At 36.7% G+C, this 25510-nt stretch overlaps 2 protein-coding genes across 2 annotated transcripts; one reads left to right on the top strand and one right to left on the bottom strand.

The window, feature by feature from the left end:
- The first annotated feature begins 448 nt into the window (after positions 1 to 448).
- Positions 449 to 10904, top strand: tmem50a (transmembrane protein 50A). Its single transcript, XM_007238569.4, has 7 exons — positions 449 to 576; positions 4126 to 4231; positions 4312 to 4424; positions 4664 to 4731; positions 7371 to 7463; positions 7647 to 7707; positions 8594 to 10904. The coding sequence occupies exons 2-7, from the start codon at positions 4130 to 4132 to the stop codon at positions 8637 to 8639; spliced, it is 483 nt and encodes a 160-aa protein (XP_007238631.1). The 5' UTR covers positions 449 to 576; positions 4126 to 4129; the 3' UTR covers positions 8640 to 10904.
- An 869-nt stretch (positions 10905 to 11773) lies between these two features.
- On the bottom strand, positions 11774 to 24075 carry rhd (Rh blood group, D antigen). The gene is made up of 10 exons (XM_022685181.2): positions 23549 to 24075; positions 22296 to 22485; positions 21054 to 21204; positions 19678 to 19819; positions 16874 to 17028; positions 15768 to 15899; positions 14621 to 14748; positions 13967 to 14046; positions 12818 to 12891; positions 11774 to 12469 (listed from the first exon to the last, which is right to left on the bottom strand). The coding sequence occupies exons 1-10, from the start codon at positions 23694 to 23696 to the stop codon at positions 12443 to 12445; spliced, it is 1227 nt and encodes a 408-aa protein (XP_022540902.2). The 5' UTR covers positions 23697 to 24075; the 3' UTR covers positions 11774 to 12442.
- Between the last annotated feature and the right edge of the window lie 1435 nt (positions 24076 to 25510).

Genomic DNA, 25510 nt, shown 5'->3' on the forward strand with positions numbered 1-25510 from the left:
AATTCCTGTCTGGAACGTCCTCTGAGAAAATTACGGGCTGAATTACCTACTGTTTTTCGCTGAACTCCATGGTCCTCTCGTAATTTTAATCCTGTCTGGACTCACATCTCTGAGTTTTCTCACCTCGCGTTTAATAAAATAGCTATTTGTCTAACTGCCACACATCATAATTACACGAAAGGCATGTTTCCACGGAAATCCACGAAGAAGAAAAAAACGAGTGGAAATGGAGGAGCTACTGAAGGTGATGTTGTTTGACCGAGAACACCTAAAAACTCACTGCTCCTTCTGGGTTTTTTTTTTTATTGCAAGCAGTATACGTATTAGTAGTAGAAGTGTGAAATATTTTTTAACAAAAGTCGACCTGAGAAACTAATCCCGTCCAAATGGGGCTTAAGAGTACAAAAAAAAAGAAATAAGTAAATAAAGATAAAAAAGAGGAACGTCCCAGCTAGGAACCCTGGGAAATTGAGTCCACACTTGTAGTGTGTAGTTTGGGTCGCGTCTGCGCATGCGCGTGTCGGAGTCTGCTTAGGAAGCGAGAGCTTTGTTTGCGGAGGACAGAAATACAGTAAGGTGAGCAGCGCGCTGGACTTTTTACATTTAACAGCGTTTTCTGCGGCTCTCAGCGCCGAGACTCGGGCTGTGGGGGTGAAACTCGCGGGTTTACAGTTAGCTGTGTGTTTAAAAAGAGAGAGGGAGGGAGATATTAGCCGTAACATCGCGTTAGCCTGCTTAGCTTAGCTAACCCGGGATAGGCAGGTTAACCCAGATACCGCTGTTTATAGTTACTGTATATTTACAGTGGAGCGGTTTAGCTAATGCTAGCTTTAATGCACGTTACTGCTGTGTAACTGTTAGCTAACTACTGTTGTCTCTACTGTGATTATTTAATCTAGCTAGGCTACATGTCGTCGTGGTCCTGATTAACGCTAGCTGTAATATTCTTCAGTCCCAGTCTGTGTGTGTCTGTAGTTATTTTTCTGTCTGCTTTTAAGCTGTTTAACCACCAGTTTAGCTGTGACGAGCTAGCTCTGTTCACGCAGTTTATCATTCGCTAGCTAACCTAGCTAGTTATCTAACTGCTTACACTGTTGTTATGATTCTTGGTTTGTGTAAAAGGCTGTTTAGAGTCAGAATAAGTAGATCAGCTTGTAATCCACTGTGTTTAGCAGGCTGTGTCACACCAGTCTCAGCTTTAGTGTGGAAAATGAAGCCATTGTTCGTCTTCTTCCTGGAACATTTTACTCTCATCTGATCTGCCTGCTGTTCAGCTGTGTGAAGGTTCAGCTCCAGCTTTAATGAGAATAACAGGAAATGATCTGTGTTGACTGGGTTTTACACATCATTATTTAATATGAATATGGAAACAGGTTTATATTAGTGGTGTCAATCTATTAAAAAAATAGCAACTTAATTACAATAAAAGTCTGCAATTATTTATGAGTAATCACGTTTTTTCTTCCTTGAGACTAAGTCTTTGATAATGGGTATTCAAATGTGAAAAATAAATAATCAGTGTAAAAAATATTTAGATTTGTATTATTGGTGATAATCCCTTAAAATAATTATATTAATCACAACAATACTCTGTGATTAAATACAATTAATCAGACTTTTTCTATTTTAAGACTAAGCTTTTAAAAACAGATATTGAGTTAAAAGTGAAAAAAAACATTACTTAGAAACTTAGAAACACTTAAATTTGTATTGTTGATGCCAATCCTTAAAATAATTGTATTAATCAAAACACTATACTGTGACTAAATCATAGATAAAATCATGATTACATTTTTTTAATGCTAGAACTTTTGAAAAGAGGACAGTAATAATGGTCTAGTGTGGTTTACACCTGGCAGATAACATCCTTTTTTTTACTGTATTATAATATCTCAGGGTAGATTTACTATATTATAATATCTCAGGGGAGTTTTGCTGTATTAGAATACTGTTAATGGAGAAAATAAACTGTAGTGTAGCTCTATATTCCACACTCAACAGCTAAAAAAAAGGTCATCAGCTGTGTGTGTGTATGCACATGACAACCAGAGAGAAAGAAAAAGAGCATTAACTTAATTTTTAATACTAATTAATAAAAGTTAGTCTACTCTCTAAACTCAGTAAGCTTTGCTGTTGTATGGCTAAATAAAACTGCCAGTGCCTCACCAGGATCTGTTAATGCTGTCACATAATTCATTTTAATTAATGATAATTAAAATAACACATTAAGTTTCTAGATTAACTGCTTTTAGAAAAATTAGCTAGCTAATCATATTTATCTCGCTCATGAGGGATAGTGTCTACTGCTACAGCTGCTGATTAATGACAGTTAACAGTACTGTTAACAGTGACAGTAAAATTATTATTTTCTATTATATAGACATTATTTATTGTGTATATGTCACTGTGTTTATGATTAATATGCTTGTGGTACTGTGGATGTGTGGTGCTGGATGATATCAGAGAACGTTTTTTACAAAGCCGCAGGGAAGCTGGAGTCGCCATATTTATAACAGATAAAACCACTTACATGGTTATAACAGCTAACGTGACTTACAATAGTGATAGATCCTAAACGTGGTGTTCCAGTTGAATTTTCTTGCTTAGAACTTTCCTGACATCTGACTAAAAATAAAAAAGAAGAAATAATCCTAGGCTGTCTGAGGAAAACGCACATAACATTTCAGACACAGTGTAGCTGAAATGTAGTTTCTCATTGCTCTGCTGCTGCATTTCCTCTAAACATAATCTTAGTGTACAGAAATCGAAACTAAATGTGCACTGCATCCTTTTGCACCAGTGTAGACCTGGGCTTGTTGCCAGTTATCTGGTTTGTGTTACACTTTTTTTTTCACCACAGTTTAAACAGTGCTTAGGAAGCATGGGTTCATTAACGACAAGCTCAAATATCAGCTGATACAAGGACTCATACGAGGGGTTCAGCGGATGCTCAGCATATTGGTCGCTGTCCTCTGGGTGTGGGGAAAATTTAGTGATGCTGGATTGGTGGTATTTGCAGCTGGACCTGTAGTTCCTGCAAACTCATAGGTTGGAAGGTCATTTGGAAGGTCTGTTAGGGGTCTATTGGGGTTCCATTGTTTCACTGCTATAGCGACAAATGTAGATCATCACACCAGCAGTTGGGACTGTGTGTCACTCCACAGAGAAGCAGGATTGAAGCTCTCACCATGAGGCATCCAGACTCTTAACCTGCAAAAGAGGATGCGGTTCTAGTGTGTAGCTCTTCTGGTTTCATTTTCATCACGCTACTGCAAGCGAAGGTGATGGTGGCTGGCTGCTGCACAGTTTTGATAGAGGGGGGCAGTTTGTTAAAATGACCAGTCAGTTTTTCTTAGGGCGCGTTCACACCATCATTATTTGGTCTGTTTAAAACGAACTCTGGTTCATTTGTACCCCGAGTACTGTTTAATTGAGCAGGTGTCAAAACCGAAATCACACTGCTAGAGGAGTTGGTCTTGACCTGATCCTAAACGAACTCTGTAGTGGTTTGCTTGTGGTGAAAACTTGATCCAGTCTTGATCAGACCCAGCTATTAAACACACTCCTTTAATTTGAGATAAACTGCTGATTTAATTGCAGTTTAATCTGATATATTAGCCAGATAACACTAATTACCACATCTATGAACCACTGCTGTCTCTGCTGTTTACACATGCAGTATGTGCTGCAATCACTTCTCACAGCTGTGCCACTCTGTTTACTATGTGTACATCTGCGCTACATGTCCCATTGGAAACACTGCGTTTAAAAAGTGCAGCAGCAAATTTGTGCACAATTGCACAAATATACATGCTGGAACACCAATCAAAGGAGACAGTGTGCTTGTGTGGTTTGTTGGTGTGCATTTTGGTGCGTTTAGGTTTATGCCTGTGTGAAACCAAACCAAACAGAAGGAAAAAAAACACTTCAAGTAAACAAACTCATCAACTGATTCTAACCATAGAAACCAACTACATGTGTGAAAACGCCCCTAATCCAATGATGCACCCCCTTTCAATGTTTGTCAACTGGGCAAAATGTCCAGTCAAACAGTGTATTATAAATTCTAAAAAATGCATTACTACCTTCCTGCACTCATTAACTTTCTCCTTCTTTGTATTCCAGGAAAATGTCTGGGTTACTGGACGGCATCAGATGTGGCGACTGTGAGTGTAATGTTGACTGGGGGGAGAAAAGGAACACCATTGCCTCGATAGCGGCTGGCGTGCTGGTACAACACATTTTTTGTGTTCTCAGTCAGTTAAATATTGACCAGAAGAAAACCACCCTAATCTCTCTGTCTGAATTAAGTTCTTCACAGGCTGGTGGATCATTATTGATGCAGCGATAATGTACCCAAAAGAGGATCAGTTTCACCATGCCTACCACACCTGCGGGGTCATCGCCACAATAGCGTTTCTTATGTAAGTTTTCATCAACAGACTCTTTCCCTCTCTTTTCCTCTCTTTTCTTTTGTAGGCCGGGCTCCGGCTTGTATTAAACATTAAAGAATGCCCGTAGCAAGCCCCAGATATGGCTGGCTGTTATCGAGTAGAGATAGAGCAGTCTGATAAGTGTATGATTTATTGGTCTGATAAGGGATTTTTATGTTTGAGCTGAGCTAACTGACATGTTTATTTTGTTTCTTCTATGTTGAATGCAGGATCAACGCAGTGTCAAACGGACAGGTGAGAGGTGACAGTTACAGTGAAGGCTGCCTGGGACAGACAGGTATGCTGTAGGTTATGAGTAATGGTGTAATAATTTGTAATCTATTAATACACACTGTAATAAAAAAAAAAGTTCAATATGGTTACAGTACAGCCAGCAATCGTATCACAATATATTTGTAATATTTGATGCAATATAATTTTGATATTGATAGAAACAATTTGAAAGCAAAATAAAAAAAACTGCTACAAATGCCCACAAACAAATCAACAAAAAGCTGTTTCATCTAAAACACCCTATAATGAGTGTCAGTCACTTACAGATAATGTAAAAAAACTGGAAATATTGATATTGATATAGACTAAGGAAACTAATTGTAATAATTTATTTTAAGATTGTGCTAAAATTTCTAATCATGATGCTACTTTTGTTGGGTCCTGTTGGGTGGTGAACCTATTGCAACATACCAGTAACACCAAAAAAAAAAAAAAATAAATAAATAATGTCTTCAAAATACCCATAAATGCAGAGAGCCCTTTAAGCAGGCAAATAATCTTTTTTTTAGTTGGGATAATTAAGTGTGTATAGCCACGGCATTTACTAAATAAGGTTCAGAGAAGCTTTTTAATCTTTTTTAAAAAGTGCATGATGAGCTGACTAATCTCACTATACCACACTTGTGGTTTCTAGCACCAAGATTTTCAAGCAAATCCTTTAAAGACTCATTTATACTAATTTTACAAACAAAAAAATAATATATCTGTCTTAAATGGTCTAACCATCACTGTCCAGCTTTTTTTTGTGGGTCACATTTATGTGTAAGACCCCACTTATCATATTTACTTACTTTGTAGCTTGTATGCTGATAATTTTTTTAACCACATCCAGTTACACAGGGCAGTCAAAGGTATCTCCAGTTAGTCAAAACAAAATCTGATTTAATTACTGTTATTTTAACGCTGTGATTCACTGTTGCTTCACCTTACAACTTACAGGACTTTTTTTGTCAGGCAGGTGGTTTTAATCAGAATATCAGTTATTATAAATGTGTTAGTTAACAAGCCAGGCAGAGTGGACAAACCTGTTTGGTGTGGTTAGAGAACTAATGCACATGAGAGGAGTGCACATGAGGAGTGTCAGCTGATTGGGATTGGACGCCTGCAGCAGGGGGGGTTGGAGCTGATCTTTCATATGTGTGCACCCACACACATTCCAGGCATCCTACAGACTTTTGCTTATGGGGTTAGCTACGAATGTATGCTTAATATAGATATAAAAACAAGTTAAATATGACACAGCTTAAAAAAAAGATTTTTATTTGTTCTGTGCTGTCCTGTGTTATTTTTCTGATGGAAAAAAATGTGTGTTCTTTTTCTAATACAAATAGTACTTTTGTACATCAGCACTATTATAGGGTTCCTCTTTCTAAAAATGGACAGTGAATGCAAATTAAGGAACCCAAAACAGCAGCTGGGGCTTTTATGCTATAAGTTATGAAGAAGTATGAACATGGCTTTTTTGACTGCTTGGGGATTTATGGTATGCCGTTTCTTGTCCTTGAGTAAAGTATATAATCTCGTGTCAGACTGGGCTGTTTTTGTGTCAGTAATGCTGATACTGGTCATTTGTACTGGAAATCATTTCAATTTTTTATCAGGCAGGGAACAGAAAACCCTGTTCAGTTTTTTGGGGGGGGGCACTTTTTATGAATTTCAGTAATTCACTTCAAAGCAGCATTATGTGGGATATTTCCCTTTAAGTGGCATTTAAGGGTCATTGTGATGCTTTACTGATTGTAACAGGGAGAAAAATGTCTCTGTTGTTGCCAGAAATATGTGTAAAGTGTGTCCTTTAGTGTTTTTGCCTTAGTTAATGCATTAGTTACACTTTTTGATTGTGTAGGAGTCCAGGAGCAAGAAATAGCAATTCTGGCATAATCCTGCTTAATAAATGATTTTATCACATTTATTTTATTCCTTTCTTTTTACACTCTTACATCCTTCACACTTGCTTTAGGTCACATAAGCCCTTATTATTAAAAGAGAGTCTTCTGAGCATTTCGATATAAAACATATGGCCATTTATAGTATAGGCAAGTGTGTTATAAGGCCAATTGAAAAAGATATGTAAAATTTGAGAAAATGCTCTTTGAGAGTTAAAACTAGCCTATTTCTCCCTCAAGCTCTAACTAATAATAAGGTTGAGTGTTCCTTATACAATTACAACATTAGTTTTCTGTAATCAATTTTCATATCCAAACAAAACCTGTAACTGTAGCTGAAATATTCCTAAATTCATTAATGTTGAGTCAAATCAAATTGATTTGGGACCTTGTGAGTCAGAATAAAATCTCTCTGTAGTGGATGGTAATGATCATGACTGATGGTATCTGGCTAGAATTGTCTGTGTGAACAGAAATCACATCCACATGTAATTCAGGAGATCCCATACACATCCCACAGGCCTGTTTTGAGTTTTTTTTAAGCTTCCATAGGACATGGCAAAAATCCATGTGAAATGTCAGTGTATAGGAACACATGAGGTGCACAGACATGTTCAGTCTGTGCAGCTGAATCTGGGCTCATGTTTATTAAGATCATGGTGTTAACAGTCAGGGTCAATCTGTAAAGCTATGCAGTGTGGTGCTCTTCAGTAAGTAGGTGTTGAATGTGTGTTATTTGTACAATGTGATCACACAGGTGCCAGAGTGTGGCTCTTCATCGGCTTCATGCTGGCCTTCGGCTCCCTCATCGCTTCCATGTGGATCCTGTTTGGAGGTTTTGTTGTGCCTGGTAAGCTTCTGTCCATTCTGTACTGAAACTGAAGTTCATTACCATATCCCTGTACTTCCAGAAGTCATTCTTAACGTTACCACTGACATTTACTGAATCATTTACTTCTTAAAGTAGCCCTTGATCAATTCTTCAGCGGTACATTTACTCATTCTGGTTGTTCTGTGTTGTTTTCGTCAACAGCAAAAGATGCAGTGTACCCTGGAATTGCTGTTTTCTTTCAGAATGCATTCATCTTCTTTGGGTGTGTATTTAAGCAAAAGTGGTTTTAAAGAATTTGAGAAATGTGAGAATATTTAGAATGTTATGAATAATGCAAACTTTAGTTGTTCAAATTTCTGTCATTTAACATAGAAGCAATAAATATGAAACACTTTTACAAAAGTGACCAGTTTTGTTAATACTATTTTTTCTGTATTATATCTTTTATTGCACATTGTGTTCTAATATTATTCAGTTCATTGACTGATTAATGAAATACCCTCATTTTGCTTTATCACAGTTAATATTTACGATATTTTTTGTATTATAAGGTGCACTTAAAATCCTTTCGTTTTCCCAAAAATCATCAGTACGCCTTATAATCTGGTGCACTTTATGTATGAATTTAACCACTCAGGTTTTAAAGAGTAAAAAGTAAAGCCACTCTGCTGAAATGCAGCGTTATACAGGACTTTCAGTTTAGTTCTACAGCATTGAGACTTAAGGCTGGAGCAGAATTAGCATTAGCTGCTAACCATGACCAGTGCTAGCAGTTAGCTGCTAATGCTAATGTTGCTGTACCCAGCCTTAATGGAATTCTGGAAATCTAAGCTTACTTTAAATGAATGGAAGCGCTTTACTCAAACAGTTTTCAAGAGAGAAATCTGTGTAGATTAACAATTCCAGTTTTGTTAACTTAGGTTAGCTTGACTAGTTGAATTAGCTAGCAGGTTAGCTGAATTAGAAGGAAAACATGGAGACACCCCAGTTCCTTACTAGTGTCACATAATGCACCGTATAATCTAGCCAGTAGAGGTCAATGATTAAGATACTTTCTGTCCCAATAAATTGAAACATCACTGCAGTCCTGATCCCTTTATTTCTCTTCTCTAAATGTTTGTCTTTGTGCTTTTTTTTTCCTGCTCTAGGGGTCTGGTGTTCAAGTTTGGACGCACAGAGGACCTTTGGCAGTGAACAGGCAGCCTCCCTTACCATGATAATCCCTGAGTCTCTCAACACATCTCTTCCCTCTTTCGCTGTTCTTGTTTTTGTTTTTTTTTTGTTTCCTGCTCTTTAAGTACAATATCTATCTATGTGCGAATACCAGCACTCTTCAGCCATGTTTCAACAGCTGGAGCTGCTTCACTGCTGAACAGTGAGTGGGAGCCTCTGCTGTACAACACACCAGAACTTGGCCTTCAAACAAGAAGAACAAGAACAAGTACATGTTTGATTCAATGTTTAAATATTTCATAACGATCCTGAAGACCAGGTGTTCGGTCCACATCCATGAAAGTTGAGGAGGAGACAGTGGTGTGTAGAGTGCTGGCATAGCGAACAAACCCTCCATATTCAGATTATTTTATTTTTCTTTACTCAGATTTACAGATATTGCACTGGTGGTTTACGTCAGGTTTCCTTAGCGTGACGTTCCCTCAGATTGTGTTTAGCTTTGTGCAATATTCTCCCCAAATCTCACTCAATGTGGTCTGAGGGAACCTTCTTAACAATGGTTTCAATGGGATATTTGAGACGTAGTTTGCCTGTGAGTGATGAGAATATTTTCTCAGTTAAACATTTGCTTTTTTTATTAATAATAATTTCAGAGGGGAGAGAATATGCGATGCGATGAGGTCCGTTTTTTGATACTCCTATATGTTCTGTGTAAAAAGTGTAACAATTACCCGTAAAACTGCATCTAACCAGATTGTCGACTGCTCAGAAAGAAAAAGAAATGTAAAGCAAGGTTTAATTCTCACCCTTTCACTTCAGCTCAGTTCTCTTAGTTATTTGTGATGTCATTTTTAAATAAACTTGTACCATCCAATCTATTTTCACGTCATTTTAAATAAAGTATCCCTCAATTTCCATCATACCTATCAGCCGTAACAATAAAACCACCTGCCTGATATTGTATAGGCCTCATTCGTATACTGACACATCAAGTATTGAACTCTACAACCTCTAAAATGTCTTGAAGTAACTTCTGGCACCAAGATAATGGTATGGCAGCAGATTATCCTAAATAATAATAGCTAATATATATATATATATATATATATATATATATATATATATATATATATATATATAATTTGGTATGCATGACTCAGTTGCCCATGACCATGTTCATGAATATTGTTCTTCTTGGAGCATTTTTGGTAGGTATTGACCACTGCATACATGGGAACACCCCAGAAGACCTGTCTGATGTTTTGCAGATGTTCTGACCCAATTGTCTACATGTCAGAAATTGATTCTTGTCGTAATGTCTCAAAGGCTACGTTCATAGTAGGTAAAAGTGGCCCAAATTTTTTTTCCTTACCAAATCTGGCTTTTCTCGCTCCTTTTTTATTAAAATCTACATCCAGTGTCTAAAGAGCAATGCTTCACCTGAAGTTTCGGTTTCATCTTCTCTAACGTCACAGGAGCTATCAAAGAGTTCCAGTGGCTGCAGATGGGTATATCACTGGATTTATTTTAACTTTTGATTTAAAACACGCCCTGCTGTGTTCATGTTTGGATTTGCATTGATGTGAATCAGAACAGATTGGGCCATTTCTACCTGCTGTTTGGACGTAGCTAAAGTGATGTTTTCTTGTTTTTTCTATTTTCAAGAACTGACTTTTCACTTGCTGCCTAATATGTTAATCCCATGTCTTGACAGGTGTCAATTTAACAAGATTAACTGTTTATTTATTTATTTTTTTACTTCAAACATAAGTGGTTTTAATGTTATGGCTGATTGGTGTATATCATCGTCATGCTAGGCTAACTGAATTCAGAACAAATGTCACAGAATCTTTAGAAAATGTGCCCCTTCTATAAAAGTCTCATGTTGAATCGAGAGAACTGGAGTTTATTTGTTGTTTATAGTTCTTTTCTTTGTTATTATATGTTTATTTTATACTCTTGAGTCAGGTTCTGTAGCTTTTACCTTTAAGTTTGCACTCTATTTATGTAAATTGGCTGCTGTACAGAGGAAACCAGTACAAGTCCAGTTTGTCTTACTGTGTAGTCGGCGATCGAGAGCCGGCAGCGATGGGAGAAAGCAGCCTTTTCAGCACCAACTACTTTAGTGGTGTTTGTTACTTAGAAACACTAAACGAATGTACGCTCATATATTTCCTCTATACTTTTTTCTTTTGTGACGAAAAAAAAAAAATCAAAGTAAAGATATTTCAACCGCTGACTGTGTTTGTCAAAGCAAATAAAATTATTGGAAGTTGGCACAAAACATTTCTGAATTGTGGCTAATTTATTTATTATTTATTATAGTCTGGAGGTTAGTCTTGATAAATACAATACAACCCCAAATCAGAAAAAGTTGGGACATTTGGAAAATCCTAATAAAATAAAAGGTAGTGTTTTTAATGTTTACTTTCTAGTCTTATTGCAGACAGTATGAACCTGATATATTTCACATTTTGTCAAGAGTCATTTAATTTAATTTATTAATATACATCCATTCCTGCAGGCTTTTAAAAAAAAAAAAAAAAAAAGTTGGGAGGGGACAACACAATGTTCAGGTACAAAAAAATGTACCTGAACATTTATTTTGGATGTCCCACCATCTGTAGTACATAATATCATTAAATGATTCTGCAGAAAACCTGAATAAATCCTGTTTTCAAGGGACAGAGATGGTCAGTATTGGATTCTGGTGATCTTTGGGCCCTCAGGTAGCAATTGGAAATTGTGGGCTTTGGTATAATACATTATACAGTCATGTAAAAAAAAAAAAAAAAAAAAGAACATCCAATGAAAGCCAGTGCATTTTTTAAAATGTTTAAATATATATATATATATATTTGATCTTGATATGAACAATGTGTTACAAGACAATTATATAAAATAATATAACAACACATTTAATAATAGAATAAAAATCATCATCAAACATCATTTGTAAATTATAATGAATAGAAATAAAATATTATTGTGTATAAGAACTATTATAATTCAGCTTTTCTGCTGCCCGCTAAATCATTTACAAGTGAAACAACTGCCAACATGATCAGGTCAGACTGTCTTAGCAAAGTCAGCTCACGAGTAGATCTCAAATTTTGCCATAGAGCATGGATTTTTTTATTTATTGTTATTTTAGTAGTGGATTTACTTCCTTAGTTTAGTTTATTGCTAAATCTGTAATGCTAACATACTAGATGTCAACAGCCATTTACATATTTCACATAAATATATGGCAACAAAGGTTTCTTTGTCCTTTTAAATAATTAAGAATAAAATTGACTAAAGACACACTTATACCACTGCCATAAAATGAACACTCTGTTCATCAGCACCACTGATCATATAGGACACTTTGTAGTTCCATAATTACAGACTGTAGTCCTTAATCTGTTTCTGGTTGGTGGACTATTCTCAATCCTACAGTGGCATTAAGAGGTGTTTAAAAACTCCAGCAGCACTGCTGTATCTGATCCACTTATACCAGTGCAACACACATTAACACCCAAATAATAATATTAATAATAATAATAGCTGCTCTGTGGTGTTTTTTTTCTTTCCTGTGGGGTCCTGGCAAATGAAGAACAGGGATAAGGGAAACAGTATAATAAGTATACAACAATATAATATGTATACAGAGAAACAGACACAGGACTACAGTCTATAATTATAGAACTACAAAGTGCTCCTACAGTATCTCACAAAAGTGAGTACACACATTTCACACTATACACTCCATACAAAGAAAACTCAAACATAAGCTGTAATGGAATTCCTCCAATTCTCCTCTGTGTTCCTTTAGTCGTCGTTCATTTGCGCACGGCTAAATGTGGAAACTGCAAAAGACAAAACATTAAAAAAAAACTTTAGGAAGATATGTTAAAATTGTATGACATTTTAGCAGTAGCATATGTTTGAACGTTTTTTTTTTTTTTTTTTATGACAGTGTCCGTTGGCCAACCAGCTGCCATTTTTTCAGCAGGATAATCCCCCTGCACACACAGCAAGGATTTATCAGGTTTCAATAATTTCTTGTGCTGCCTAAGAGCAAGATCCTTCCACGTTTTACTACATTCACACATAAAAAGCTTCATCCTCTTCTTATATTATACTTCTTATATTGTTGGTCAGTGTACATTGAGAGAGAAATTGCTAAAGCATAAAGAGAATTTTAACCCACTCACCTCCCAAAATGCCTGATCATCAAAGCACTTCCTGTCCTGATGAGGCTTCCAGAAGCTCCATTTGATGAGAAAACCTATAGATTATAACATTAATATTTAATCAGGGTGAGTCGTCAACTGCCAACATGTTAGCTTGAAGCTTAACTAAAGCTAAACTAAAAGATGTAGTTGGATTTCCTACTGCATTTCCGAACATCAAGAGACCGCACCACCCCCTAGTTCAAAATCCAATATGGCTGTCCCACACATTAACAGTAGTAAACGTACAACTACGCAATAGGGATGTAGAACCAAAGGGGACAGGAAACACCTGGAACAGGTAACAAGGGGGCGGAGCTACAATCTAACAGGTGAGCACACTGAAGACAGGGGCGGAGACACGGGATAAACACACAGGGCATGTGCAGAGGAGGGTATTTAAACACAGAGACAGACCAGAAGGACACAAAACAGGATGAGACCACGACACCTAAAACTTATACTAATACTTAACATTACTTACAGTTTCTCTTTATAGGTGAAATTACGCTTATAGCAATAGTTCTGCAACAAAATCTATTTAATATTAGCAGAAGCTAATAAACCTTGTAAACCTTGCTGTCTACAGTCTTGTGTTGGTAAATGCATGCTATAATCTTCATTTAATTGCCTTAAAACTCTACCAAAACTACAATGTTTTTTTAAACAGCATGAAGAGCACTTTTAATCAAACAGTGCTGTAGCTACTTGGATTGAAGGGCATGAAGACCTGTGTTGAGCAGGTTAAAGGACATTTTACACATTTACTGAATTAAATTAAATTGGTAACAGTTTAACATTTTAATATTTGATTATATAGTAACAATATTGGGTGAAATTAAGATATCTCTCTACAGAACATCTGAGTTTCACCCTGGGATTTAAAATAGTTAATACATATTGACTTAGCACTTTGAGATTTCTTTGAAATGTAAAGTGCATTACAAATAAAATGTATTATTATTATTATTATTATTATTTTCTTTTTATTATTATTTTATTATTCCTTTCCACAAAGCCTGCAGAATTCCACAAATAACCCCCCGACTGGGAAACCAGAATCAGTATGAGAGAATCTACATTAACCCAGACTGACTAAATGTGATCACTGTACTGCTATGAGGGACGTACCTGTGAAGATCCCCAAAACCAGGCTCATACTGACGGTGATGAGCAGAATACAGATGTGATTAACTGCAAACCGGACAGCACTGAAGAAAAAAAAAGATATCATATAAATACAACTCTCAGCAACCGAGGCATAGATATACCAGTGCATCTTAAAGAATTAGAATATCATTAAAAAGTTACTTTAATTCAGTGACTTATCATATAGCTGTATTACACATACAGTGATCTATTTTAAGTGTTTATTTGTTTTATTGTTGATGATTATTTCTTACAGCCAATGAGAATCCAAACTTCAGTATCTCAGAAAACTTTAATATTATATAAGACCAATTGGTACTTTTGGCAGTGTGGGCAGTGTGCCAAGTCCTGCTGAAAAATGTGCATCTCTATAAAAGTTGTCAGTAGCAGAGGGAAGAAGCATGAAGTGCTGTAAGATTTTGTGGGAAAACAAAACTGCACTGACTTTAGACTTGATAATAAAACACAGTGGATCAACACCAGCAGATGACATGTCTCTTTATCCAAACCATCACTGATCATCAGTAAATTTTACATTTCATTTGTAAATCAAGGGAGCAGAGTCTGGAGGAAGAGTGGAGAGACACACAGTCCAAACTGCTTGAGGTCTAGTGTGAAGTTTTCACGATCACTTACACTGTGGTGTCCTCAAGTCTGACCAGTCGTATTAGGAGATACGCAAGATATCCCAGAATCCCCGGAATGGCGTGCACATTCAGGACCCCGCGGGTGTCATGGATCTCAAAAGCATGCAGCATATGACCCTGAGAGACAGACATATGTACTGTATGTAGTGATGTTTGAGAAAACAACAGTACTTTACCACACTGTACTAATACACAATAACATGCCAAAAGTCACAGGATAGCAGTACATAAATTGATCATGAAGTGTTGCCTCAGGGGACGGCTTGCAAACATCCATACCTGTATAAGTTTAACAGGTTTAGGGCTTTAAAATTAGATTTGTGCTCATGACTTGAATATGCATAGTTCTGATCTCGAATTAAAATATTTACACAGTAATTATACCTGTAGTATATTCTGAATGAGAGGCAACACAATGAATAAAATAGAATTTTACGCGAGTCCCGAGTGATCCATTGGGCAAATTGCTGGCTATATGACCAGGAGATCGCCGGTTTGAGTTCTGTCCATACAGCTTGCCATCAGCTGCCGGAGCCCTGAGAGGGCACAGTTGGTCCTACTGTCTCTGGGTGGGTACAGTAGATGGCGCTCTTTCCCCTCATCACTCCTAGAGTGATGTGGATCAGCACAAAGCTGCGTCTGTGAGCTGATGTATCAGAACCGAGTCGCTACACTTTCCTCCGAGCGTTAGCGCTGTGATGCTACTCGATAATGCTGCATTAGGTGGAGAGGCGGAGTCTAACTTCACATGTATCGGAGGCATGTGCTAGTGATAGGGGGAGTCCTAATGAGTGGGTTGAGTAATTGGCCTCATAAATTAGGAAATGGGATAAAAATAGAAATAAAGTAAAAAAAAAATAGAATTTTTTAATATTTTACTGAATACAAATCAAACAATTCATGCTCTCCAAACCTTATGTCTGTTTTTAAATATGCAGTGGAGTGGACAGGCAGCTTCTCCAAAATAACAAAATATGTAAATAACTTATTTTGCTGCAGAGAAAAGGGTTTTGTATCACCTGCACTTGTAGCCAGTATACAGGGGTTAAGGGGTTAAATGGCAAATATTCTTGTCCTGAATGAAGAACGGGTAATCTTTATTAAGTAAATAATTATGGAGCTTGTATGTATGCTACCTTTAAATATCGGAATCCCAGCGTTGCCAGAAGAGCAGCACAAAAGCCAATGGTCATGTCCATCCAAGGGACAGCCGTCACTGCAATCCCAGTAGCCACACCACCAGCCAGGATAGAGCCCTGAATATGTACCTGGTGGGAGAAATGAAACGTAAATTCCTTTTGTTTTACTGTTGCTGAAGCTTGAAACAAGAATTTAGTTTAGTCCACAAGTCTACAGTATAGGGTTAAAAATATACACACAATTCAATTTTTATTGAATTTTCCATTATTGACTACAATTCAATATTTTTTTATGGAGCCCCTAAGGTGACATCATGTAAAAAAAAATAAAATTATGAAGTTTTTGAATTATGCGTTATGAAGGCGTGCGGACGAGATCCTAAGGAGTGGGAACTAAATAATTAAGGAGTGGAAACGAGATCCTAATGCATGGGAACAAGATAATTAAGGTGTGGGAACAAGATCACTAAGGTGGAAACTAGTTAATTAAATCGTAGTCATTAAGGCATGGCAACATGGTCCTTTTGTTTCACAGCTAACAAAGCATAAAACAGAATATAACTGCATAAGGAAGGTAAACATGTCTGCAGACTGTCTGCGTCTGAGCCAATCAGCTTTTAGAATGAGAATTAAGAGTCTTTTACGTAGAATTATGCCACGTCTCAGTGCAAGAGATTCCAAAATATCACCATAAACCATTTAAAGATAAAAATAAAAAGAAACCAGTTCTATATTAATTTTCTTACATAATTTTTACATAATAGATTATCCTTGGATTAAAGAAGCTTTGATGTAATATTTATTTTTTTCATGAGCATTAATTCAAAGAAAAGCAAGCTTTGTTATTGTTACTCGTTCCTATGCCTTAGTAAGCTTTTTTTTTTTTTTTACATGATGTCACCTTAGGGGCTCTGTAAATTGTACAGCCCCTGTAGCAAAAACTACATTTTCCAGCTCAACTAAATATGGCTTAAAACTTACTTTAAGTAGTGATTTGATTTTCCATAATAATAATAATAATAATAAGAAGAAGAAGAAGAAGAAGAAGAAGAAGAAGAGTCTAGAAAGCACGGTTATGTAGAAGAGTTTTGTACTTATCTTACCAAGTTCATTTTCCCTGTGGGGCTGGACAGTGCGGAGACAGCCATCGCTGTCACAGTGCTGACTGCCAAGGACAGATATGTGCCATATGCTATGATTTTGTACTTTACCAGCGCAGAGTTAAAACTAGGCCAGAACATCCACAGGAACAAAGTCCCTGAGAGAGAGAGAGAGAAAGAGAGAGAGAGAGAGAAAGAGAGAGAGAGAGAGACAGTGAGTAACTGTAATTAAGGGACATGTAGGGTAATTATATTGCTCTAAATTAAAAATGATGAGTTCTTTGACTCTATGCTCCATACCCATTTTGCTACAAATGAGTTTACAATTGCTGTGTACAAAATTGATCTAAGGCTTTGTCTCATTCAACAACCAAAACTCCTCCCAGCCAGAGATGGCATATTTACAGTTGTGGTCAAAAGTTTACATACACTTGTAAAAAAACATAATGTTATGGCTGTCTTGAGTTTTCAATAAGTTCTACAACTCGTATTTTTCTGTGATAGAGTGATCGGAACACATACATGTTTGTCACAAAAAACAGTCATAAAATTTGGTTCTTTCATAAATTTATTATGGGTCTGCTGAAAATGTCACCAAATCTGCTGGGTCAAAAATATACATACAGCAACAAAATTTGTCAATTTTGGTGATGTAGCGAGTTGTGTCAATCAAATTAGCTTCATGTCATGGCCTCTTCACTTCTTGTAAGTGATTCTGATTGACTACAGCTGTTGACTTCTCATGAGCCCATTTAAATAGGGCTCATTTGACCCAGTGATTAGACTCAGCTACAAAAGCTACAATGGGAAAGTCAAAGGAACTCAGTGTGGATCTGAAAAAGCGAATTATTGACTTGAACAAGTCAGGGAAGTCACTTGGAGCAATTTCAAAGCAGCTACAGGTCCCAAGAGCAACTGTGCAGACAATTATACGCAAGTATAAAGTGCATGGAACAGTTGTGTCACTGCCACGATCAGGAAGAAAACGCAAGCTATCACATGCTGCCGAGAGGAGTTTGGTCAGGATGGTCAAGAGTCAACCAAGAATCACCAAGAAGCAGGTCTGCAAGGATTTGGAAGCTGATGGAACACAGGTGTCAGTCTCCACAGTCAAGCGTGTTTGACATTGCCATGGACTGAGAGGCTGCCGTGCAAGAAAGAAGCCCTTGCTCCAGAAAAGGCACCTTAAGACTCGGCTGAAGTTTGCTGCTGATCACATGGACAAAGATAAAACCTTCTGGAGGAAAGTTCTCTGGTCAGACGAAACAAAAATTGAGCTGTTTGGCCACAACACCCAGATTTGTTTGGCCTTTAATCCCAGGAACACCATGCCTACTGTCAAGCATGGTGGTGGTAGTATTATGCTCTGGGGATGTTTTGCTGCCAGTGGAACTGGTTCTTTGCAGAAAGTAAATGGGATAATGAAGAAGGAGGATTACCTCCAAATTCTGCAGGAAAACTTAAAACCATCAGCCCGAAGGTTGGGTCTTGGGCGCAGTTGGGTGTTCCAACAAGACAATGACCCAAAACACACATCAAAAGTGGTAAAGGAATGGCTAAACCAGGCTAGAATTAAGGTTTTAGAATGGCCTTCCCAAAGTCCTGACTTAAACCCCATTGAGAACATGTGGACAGTGCTAAAGAAACGGGTTCATGCAAGAAAACCATCACATTTAGCTGAACTGCACCAATTCTGTCAAGAAGAGTGGTCAAACATTCGACCTGAAGCTTGCCAGGAGCTTGTGGATGGCTACCAAAAGCGCCTAGTTGCCGTGAAAATGGCCAAGGGACATGTAACCAAATACTAATGTTGCTGTATGTATATTTTTGACCCAGCAGATTTGGTGACATTTTCAGCAGACCCATAATAAATTTATGAAAGAACCAAATTTTATGACTGTTTTTTGTGACAAACATGTATGTGTTCCGATCACTCTATCACAGAAAAATAAGAGTTGTAGAACTTATTGAAAACTGAAGACAGCCATAACATTATGTTTTTTTACAAGTGTATGTAAACTTTTGACCACAACTGTACATTGAAAAAGTAATCTGATTACTGATTACCCCTTTAAAAATTAACTTAGTTACTTTATGGATTACATGCTTTTAAAAGTAAGTAAGGGACTGCCACCTCAACATAACAGTTTTGCCAAAACTCACTTTATTACTGGAAGCTTTGCTTCACCTTTGGGACTTGTTCTGTAAGTGTACCACTGCGAACATTTTTTTCAGATTTGACGATGTGTTTTTAAAGCTAGGTAGCACTTTGTCGCAGCACTTGTGTGTGGCATAGGTCAAAGGTTAAGAATCTGCAGTAATGTTCTGTGTTTACTGACTGTTAAAAATGCACTGTTGTGTTTAGGGTATAAGACAAGTGTGTGATTGGGGAGAGTGTAGGAGGACTGGGGTAGAAAGCCAAGGTTACTGTGTGTATGTGTGTGTGTGTGTGTGTGTGGTGGAGAGAGGAGGGCTTGCTCTGTGTGTGTACTGAGCTGTTATTAATAATTGCAAATATCTGATAACAATCTGATTTTAGTGTGGCTAAATTTTGACCATGATATAATCCAGATCCAGAGCCAAACTTTACAATCTTTACTGATAATTAGGTGGTTATTGGCTACATTACACAGCAGAACCATCTAGACTCATTTTCTGACCAGAGCAACTGTTGACCACATATTACTCAGGGTCAAAATCTGCTTTACACTCATATAATGGCAGGATTTCTATAAAAAAATGTCAGGGAATCATAATATCAAAATAACAAAGATCAGATCATCAGTCTCATTGTAGCATTTGCTTACCGAACATGGCAAATAATCCAGATTTACTGTCAAACTTCTCTTTCTCGTGCTTCGGCATGTTCTCTGTACGGTAAAGCACCCACGATGTCATCACACCGAAGAGAGTTCCAAAGACGTGCAGAGACATGATGCTGGACATTGTCTGTTTCAGATGAAGGAGAGACAGTTTTGCATTTTCAGGAAGGTGTAATGTGTAAAATTCTGAAGGCATCTAATGTTAAACAAACTCAAGCATTTTAAAGCAACACTAATATGTAGAATTGGCATTTCTCGCTCCTTGCTCTTGTCTATAGGGTTCAGCTACTGTTAAATGGCGTCTGAGGGATCAGAGATCACCAGGTGTTCAGCTTAGGCTTGTACCCTTGCCCTTTACACAGTAAAATTGTTGACATCGCAATTATTTAGTAGTTCATTCTTTCTAAGGGCATTTTTACATCTGAAATCTGATGCAGCAGTTAGACAGAAAGCATGACATGAATGGCAGAAATAACTTAATATTTAGACATTCTTCCTCTATAGTACACTCTAAAAAACAGAGGTACAATATGAGTACTTTTTTGTACTCAAAGGTACACTCTTTATAATTGTACCCTCAAAGGTACAATATTGGTCTTTACAGGGTCAGATTTGTTCCCTCTGAAGTACAAAGTCATTCCTAACAGCAATAAGTACAAATTTGTACCATTTAACCTGCAGCCAAAAGGTACATTCAGTATTCTGTATCACTCTACTAACAAACAATATATATTCTAATTGCACATTTTTTATTTGAAAGCCAGACAATTTTGAATCATCAAGTTTTTGAGCCATATTAAGTTGATTGGCACAAAAAACATGGGTGCAAAAAAGGACTTTCACTGAAAGGTATTTTTTTGTACCTTAATATAAGGTACAGCCCCAGCGACAAACTTTGTACTCTTTTAAATACAAATCTGTACTTACTTTCTTAGTGTGTACCGTTTTGGTATCGAGAATCGTTATATTACAGTTGGTATCTGTATCAAAGTCAAATTTCTGTCGTGACAACCCTAGCCCCATTAAAAGGATATAATATATTCAAATATTTGCAGAAATGTGAGGGATGTGCTCACTTTTATTGGATATTGTATTTTACATTACAGTACTGTTCAGTTTCTTATAAAAGTATTGACACAGTTGTGAATAACTTTGGATCTTCTTTACTGCTGTGCCCTTTCTGAAGTGAAGACAGAAGGCTTTGGTACTGTCTGTTCCTGCTTTAAAATTCACCATCCGAAACAGAATTTCCCCGAGGACTCTGAGTAAATGAACAGACGCCTCTGCAGGAGAAGTATCACCCAGTGCTGTTTATGTTCAGATAGAAAGGTTAATTCTTCCAGTAACGCTTATTTGCCCACCTTGAACAGAGAGTGTATGAGCCACTGGTTTATCACGAACCCTGTGACCTCCATCAGAGACATCAGCAGGAGCTGGACTGGGTTGGTCTTTCCGTGGACGGCCCCCATGGCCAAGAGCGCTGAGGACGCACAGATCTCAGCGTCCACCAAGCTGACAGAGTAAAAAAATAAAAAGGGTATGTTGGGAAAAGTGTCATTATGGACAATAATATAGTTTATTAATATATAGTATTAACGGTTTACTTTATATATTTTTTTCTGTTTATTCTGGATATTAAATCATCTTAGATTCCAAACCCAATATTTTTAACAGTTAAAAATTCATTGGACTTTAAAAGGGTACACATGCATTATTATACCTATATATTATACATTATTACAATAATATATTATTACACAGTGGCACAAAAATAGTCTTAAGCCAGGTAAGCATGGTCTGTTGTAGGGGTGTATCAACAATGCAGTTCGAACCTCACAGTTTAGTACAAGTACAGTACAAAGAAAAGAAAGGAAAAAAACACAACTTACAGTTTTTTCCTCTTATATATATACAGATCTGGAAATAAGAGACCTCTTAAAATGATGAGTTTCTTTGATTTTACCAAATTAAAAACCTCTGAAATATAATCAAGAGGAAGATGGATGATCACAAGCCATCAAACCACCAAACTGAACTGCTTAATTTTTGCACCAGGAGTAAAGGCATAAAGATAACCAAAAGCAGTGTGTAAGACTGGTGGAGGAGAACATGATGCCAAGATGCATGAAAACTGTGATTAAAAACCAACCAGGGTTATTCTACCAAATATTGATTTCTGAACTTAATGAATATGAACTTATTTGAGGTCTGAAAGCTCTGCATCTTTTTTGTTATTTCAGCCATTTCTCATTTTCTGCAAATAAATGCTCTAAATGACAATATTTTTATTTGGAATTTGGAAGAAATGTTCCATACGTCTGTAGTTTATAGAATAAAACAGCAATGTTTATTTTAATCAAGCATTTACCTATAAATAGTATAATCAGAGAAACTGATTCAGAAACTGAAGTGGTCTCTTACTTATTTCCAACTGTATGTATAGAGCCCTTCTAAGTTAAAAGTAAGGGCCCTATCTTATATCCTGCAAAAGTGTGTCGCGATGCTCATTGCTATCTTACACTCCAACAGTATATTTTCACTCCTTGCACCTGCATCTTTTAGTAGTGAATTAGGGGTTAATTATCTAAAATTGTATTCATCACCTTTTCATCTTAATCCGGATCTTCCAGCTGGGAGAGGAGGTCAGCAGGAAGCCGTTGAGCAGGGTGGCCCACTGAACTGCCATGGCGGCCACAAGCATACTGAAGCCCACGCTGCTGAAGCCATAGCGCACCAGGAACGAAGCCAAGAACCCGAAACCAAGAAACACCATCACATGAACGTCCTGAAAGTCTGTGACCAAAGTAATTTGTAAAATAACAAAATTGTACACTGAATACATATATTGTACATGTATTTAACATTCCTCAACCCACAGTAACATAAGTATACGTCATATACACTGCCTGAGCAAAAAAAAAAAAAATCTCCACCTGGATTTAAGTAAGTAAATGATGTGGGGTTAATCAGATTGCCTAACATGACACTAGAGCCTCCTTTCAATTGTACAGTATTCCCCAATAAACACTTTCTTTCACTTTAGTGCTTTAACCACTTTCATCTCATCATTTTTTGTCATTCATTACTACTTTGCATGATGAAAATAATCTTTAAATTATTCTTTACACCCATATTTTACTCTTTTACAAAGACCTTCTTTAATATTAAAAGTGGTTTGTCTGTGGCATCACTCAAATGAGCCTTTTTATTTGATATTTCATTATTCAAAAAGTATTTAAAGTGCTATAGGCAAAAAAACAAATCATTGTAAATAAAGTTCATGATATTGTTCCAGAGGCAGATTAAGGAATGTTTATTTTTTATAAGAACTTTATAATAGCAATAAATCTTCTCCCTAGCTGTGGAATCATTTATATTATTATATGTCTTTCTGGAAACGAAACTTTCTGGTGAATGTTGGTGGTTTGAGGGTGGAGGGCTGTTCTTATCACTCCAAACCAGCGATGTACTCCATCCACACCCCAACGGCAAGGCATGAATACACACGTTTAAATAAGGAGCATGCTGCAACTCACTGTGAATTATAAATTTAATTATTTGTTTTTTTTTAATACTCATGCATATTGTCATATATTGTAACTACTTTATTGCTACAGTGATGTCAATTCGTGTAGATTTGTGATTAGTTCAATTTAAATAGAAAAAACTGTATATTGATGTTCAGAACAGATTTAACGTAGCTTTTATACAAGTCGTTATAAGTGTGTTTGTGTGTGTGTGTGTGTGTGTATATGTGTGCGCACACATGTGATTAGATTTTTATCTGAAAAATACATTCAGCATGGTTCTGTATCATTCTCAGCACACACACACACTACTGAGGAAGTGAACTTACTTGCATATGAGTTAATGAACTTCTCATCACCCTCCTCAGGATCTCCAGTTTCCACAAAAAAGGCAAACAGTACTATAAAGCTGACCTGCAGGACGATGGCCAGAGGCGGCATGCGTGACCGAAGGCTTGGAGCGTATCGTGGAGCCATGAGCGAGTGTTTACTGCCCTGTCCAGCCCTGCATGACTTCTCTCTGGGCTATCCTGATGAATAGGGTGGGGAACGCCAGCTTCACACCAGCTCCCCTGAAAGATTTCCCACGCAACACCCTGAGGAGTCTACGAGAACTGTCACAGAGATATCTACCCACACCTTCTAGATTTAAGATCCTTCTTTGAGACTTTTCATATGAGACTTCATGTATTAAAATGTATTAATAACTGATACTTTTAGAATTTGATATTTACCAGACATTACTGTCCAGCCAGCAGCAGTGAGGAGAGTTCTCAGAAGGTAAATTAAAGAGTTGAGTTAGAGTCTGCAGTGTGAAACTATTTTAAAAAGGAGCATGAAAACATTCCATAATATATGATACTATAAAGAAAAATATTACCCAAACGCTTTTTTTACACCAGCACAAAACAGCACCAAGTGGAGGCTAATGCTAATGCTAATAAACACACTATAAAACATTTGCACATTTGCATTATTTATACAAACACAAATTTAAGATTGGTATCAGCTGATCCTCAGTATTAAGAAATTCAAAAAATAAAATAAAAATCTTCAAAATATCAGCACATTTCCATATGTACCAGTGTATATCATACTATTGCTGTATAGAAAACCTGATTTCCTATATATATATATATATATATATATATATATACACACACACACACACACGTGTTGCTTGTTGTGTGGTATACTTTGTGATCAGTGTGTGCAATAGCCCCCTCCCCTGTTGGCCACAAGTAATTCTTCTGTAATGCTGGACTGCTTGCTGTTCTATATTATCATTTCACTGTATTTTGGAGGTGATGTATTTAAAACACATACATAAAATACTGCATATATTGTGCTGTGAAAAAAAAATCAACTAAAAATCATCTAAAAATATATGAATTAATATAAATTACTTGTATTTTATGCGAGGAATCCATATGGGCAAACATATAAAGTGTATTGTGGTTTAAAGATTATCATTAAAACTTTACTGAAGGCTAGTGTTTTTTTTTTCAGTTTAGAATAATAAAAGATTGCTAGAAAGATTCCCAGGGCTTGACACCAAATCATTTCACACTAATATCGTATTGTGTGCTTGTGCTAATAGTCACACCCCAGTATTTTTATATTGCGATGCAGAAAAAAAAAAAAAAACATAAAAATATATAATAGGTCATTCCAGAACTGTGCAGTCCTACTCAAGGCAAATCAAAATCCTTCTTTGAGTACAAAATACATTTAGGAAGTTTTACACTGGTAGAGTGGTGAGATGACCTTCTGCATAGAAAAAATATTTACTAATTTTACCTGTGAGTCTGTGTGTGTGAATCACATTTTGAGTAAACAAATAAGTAAACAAATAGGTACACAAATCCTCAATTGGAAACAAACGTAAATACAAAAAAATCTAAACAGTGTTGACACAATTGCATTTATTTAATTAAACATATTAGGGGAAAAATACATGTTGCTTTTTACACACTATCATTTATATACTACTAATATATGTTGTTGTGCATTGTGTGTTTTTTTATATATTTTTTATTTTCTGAACTGTGCATACTTGTCTTATTTAAAGTGATTTAAGGCATCAAAATAAGCTAAGAAATAATATTTATATATTTGTAAGGTCCATATTCATATTCTATTGTCGCTGGCAACGTTACTGACGTTACTGTGCGTTAACGATCTGCTACGCAAACAGCGTAAGTGCCGCACACACAAAACCCTGCCGATGTCCCGCCCCTCTGGCCTTCTGATTGGTAATCCTGAGCTACCTGATGCTCCTAGGCGGTGCG

Source organism: Astyanax mexicanus, chromosome 7, assembly GCF_023375975.1.
Source record: "Astyanax mexicanus isolate ESR-SI-001 chromosome 7, AstMex3_surface, whole genome shotgun sequence".
Taxonomy (NCBI): Eukaryota; Metazoa; Chordata; class Actinopteri; order Characiformes; family Acestrorhamphidae; genus Astyanax; species Astyanax mexicanus.